Below are 3,533 nucleotides of genomic sequence, written 5' to 3'. Positions count from 1 at the left end.
TGTAGAATAACCTCCTGATGCTGGCTATCCTGGCCTTTGAAGTCACCATTTACCGCCATCAGGAATACTATCGAGGTCGAAACAACCTCACGGCCCCTGTGTCTAAAACTATCTTTCATGACATCACAAGACTACATCTAGATGATGGGCTTATTAATTGTGCCAAATATTTCGTAAATTACTTCTTCTACAAATTCGGTCTGGAGGTGAGTTTCCTTGCTGACATGTTTTATTTCTCTTTTCCATGAAAATTCAAAGAACTGCTTCTGGCCAATTGGCCACTGGAACCTTGTGATACATCTCCAGGCGTGATAGCTGTCTCCTTGAGAAGAACAGAAAGTATTTGTACTGATGGTTAACTGGCTTGACTGAAAGTTTTCCAAGATTGAGTGCTGAACACCCCCCTCCACAGCAGTGCCTTGGCCTCTCTGGATCTCCAGAGCAATCTAAATGCATGGCCATCAGTTGCCGTGTTAACAGGTTTCTTATTAAGAATAAAGTATTAATCTTCTGGCTGGGCGCGGTGGCTCACACCTGTAATCCCAGCACTTTGGGAGGCCAAGGTGGGTGGAGCTTCTGAGGTCAGGAGTTCAAGACCAGCCTGGCCAACATGGTGGAACCCCCATCTCTACTAAAAATACAAAAACTATCCATGCGTGGTGGTGCACGCCTGTAATCCCAGCTATTTGGGAGGCTGAGGCAGGAGAATTGTCTGAACCTGGGAGGCAGAGGTTGCAGTAAGCCAAGATTGCACCAGTGCACTCTAGCCTGGGTGACAGAACAAGATTCCATCTCAAAATAATTAATTAATTAATTAATATTAATCTTCTCTTTGTGCATTCTGAAACAATAAGCTGCAGCCAAAATGAACTGTTTTAACCTAAAATGGTTGTGATAGTGCCTGTGCCTTCATAGAATGAAGTAGGAATGGTGATGCTTCATGAGGAGATGAAAATTGCTGTTCTCTTTATTGTCTGAAGTGGTTATTATAACAGCTACTTAGTCAGTTTGTCCCTTGGGAGTAATCTGTACAGTATTTCTGTCTTCACGCAGAGACACTCAAAAAAGCAAGCACTGGTGAATCTGTGCAGACAGACTGGCCCTGAGGGATGTGGGTCTCTGCCATCTACAGACTTGATACCTATCACGAGTCCCCTTTCCCATAAGTCTGATTTTTTTTTTTTTTTTTGCCTCTTTTCATCTTTACACAGACCTGTTTCCTAATGTCAGTTAACGTGATTGGCCAGCGAATGGATTTCTATGCCATGATCCACGCCTGCTGGCTGATCGCTGTCTTATATAGACGCAGAAGGAAAGCCATCGCGGAGATCTGGCCCAAGTACTGCTGCTTCCTGGCGTGCATCATCACCTTCCAGTATTTCATCTGCATCGGCATCCCACCTGCTCCTTGCCGAGGTGAGCCTGCCCCTCCCTGGAGCCGTCTACTTTTAGAAGAAGCCATTACCGAGTGGACGGCTGGGAGAAGAGTGGTGAAGAAGAGTATTGATTGTGCTGTTCGCCACTTCCCTCCCTGCAGATTACCCATGGAGATTCAAGGGTGCCAGCTTCAATGACAACATCATAAAGTGGCTGTACTTCCCCAATTTCATTGTGCGGCCCAACCCTGTGTTTCTTGTCTGTAAGTGTTTCCACCGCAGGGCCACGGAATGCTGGTATCCGGGTTCACTGCTAATCATTCTTCGTGTGCTATGCATTAGTGCCTTTTGTCTTCCACTAGACTTCATAATCATGTAAAGGCTTGTCTTATGCATGAAGATCACAAGTCATTAATGGCTTGTACTCACCCTATTACACTTGTAAAATTAATAAATCAGTGTTTGAAATACCATATTCACTTGCATAATTTCACTTCCCCCAAAACACACACACACACACACACACACACACACATCTACGCAGCCACCTTTCAAAAGACAGACCAGAGAGGAAGGCTTTGTGTTTTGTGTTTACTGACTTTGTGGTTTCTGCTCCCAGTGCAGAGAAATCAACCCTGAACATGGGGCAGCAGGTGCTGGGAGATGCTTCCCAGATTTCAGTTGCTCTAGAATTGGGCTGCAGCCCCAAGGCCTTCCCAGGGCAGCTGGTGATCCAAAGGTCAGAGCAGCTCCCCCAAGACCAGAGTACTGGCTGCTACAGAAAATGCAAATGACTGCCCTGCCTAAACAAGTTGAAGTTTATTGAAAAAGCAAGGAAGCAGCTTGTGTGCAGGCTGCCAGGCAGGCTTGGCCTGAGGCCCTTTGTGGCAGTTGCTGGGAGGACAGCTGTCTCAGGCTGCTCTGTGCTGTCTGGCACTGGTCCACTACCTCCACCTGCTCTCACCACGCCTGTAGTGTGGCTTATGCTCTGGGGAGAATCTTTGGTTGCAAATGGAAAGGGGGATGGAAAGGATAAAGAAAAATGAGGCTGGGCGCAGTGGCTCACGCCTGTAATCCCAGCACTTTGGGAGGCCGAGGCGGGTGGATCACAAAGTCAGGAGATCGAGACCATCCTGGCTAACACAGTGAAACCCCGTCTCTACTAAAAATACAAAACATTAGCCAGGCGTGGTGGCGGGCACCTGTAATCCCAGCTACATGGGAGGCTGAGGCAGGAGAATGGTGTGAACCCGGGAGGTGGAGCTTGCAGTAAGCTGAGATCGAGCCACTGCCCTCCAGCCTGGGCGACACTCCGTCTCAAAAAAAAAAAAAGAAAAGAAAAGAAAATGAATATCTGCATCTGCCACACATAAAAAGATAAAGATGGGGAAATTGCTCAAGTGACCTCCTTAAAACTGGTGGGAGGTAAATGCAAATAAACACTGCAGTCTAAGAGACTCACGAAGACTAGTAAGTACCACCTAATACTTTCATCAATGTGCAAACAAAATCCAGAGACGCCTCGTGAGCTCCTGGAGTGTCTGTGGTCACTCTATGCCCTGCTAGGTGGAGAAGCTGTGACTTGGCCCCGACATTGGACTCCAGGATGAATTTTACTATGAACTTTGGAAACACAACTCACTTAGGAGCTGGGGAGTGGCTGTTGCTGTGTGATGACTGTGTGTTGCATTATGTAAATCAGAAGAGGATGAGGTGGCTTAATGATCTCACCTCTGCCTTGCCAGATGACTTCATGCTGCTTCTGTGTGCCTCCTTACAACGGCAGATTTTTGAGGATGAGAACAAGGCTGCAGTGCGAATCATGGCAGGTGACAATGTCGAGATCTGCATGAACCTTGATGCGGCCTCCTTTAGCCAACACAACCCTGTGCCAGATTTTATTCACTGCAGGTAACAAGAGCTTCACATTGGCTAAAAGCCACTTTCATGTGTGTACGTTGCTCCTCTATACTTTATCTGCTATACTTTGGAAATAGATGTGCTGAATTGTATGCACTGAAGCTAATAAATGCTGGACAGTGTGGGTCAGCAGCCTGGAGGCTGAGCCTCTGAATGACAGCACTGCACCTGCTTTTGTCCGTGTAAACCACCTCTTTATGGCCTCAGTTCTCCTCCTCTTGTTCAGACCAAAGCTGA

At 47.0% G+C, this 3,533-nt stretch overlaps 1 protein-coding gene across 1 annotated transcript; it reads left to right on the top strand.

Annotated features, from left to right (window-relative positions):
* Positions 1-10: 10 nt before the first annotated feature.
* On the top strand, positions 11-3,482 carry LOC108524891 (piezo-type mechanosensitive ion channel component 2-like). Its single transcript, XM_017865987.1, has 4 exons — positions 11-206; positions 1,212-1,416; positions 1,538-1,639; positions 3,122-3,482. Exons 1-4 carry the CDS (start codon positions 18-20, stop codon positions 3,289-3,291), a joined length of 666 nt encoding a protein of 221 aa, XP_017721476.1. The 5' UTR covers positions 11-17; the 3' UTR covers positions 3,292-3,482.
* The last annotated feature ends 51 nt before the right edge of the window (positions 3,483-3,533 follow it).

This window comes from Rhinopithecus bieti, unplaced genomic scaffold (genome assembly GCF_001698545.2).
Source record: "Rhinopithecus bieti isolate Rb0 unplaced genomic scaffold, ASM169854v2 repeat_27286, whole genome shotgun sequence".
In the NCBI taxonomy this organism is placed as follows: Eukaryota; Metazoa; Chordata; class Mammalia; order Primates; family Cercopithecidae; genus Rhinopithecus; species Rhinopithecus bieti.
The sequence above is the reverse complement of the archived record's forward strand: the minus strand, read 5'-3'. Positions and strand labels throughout refer to the sequence as shown.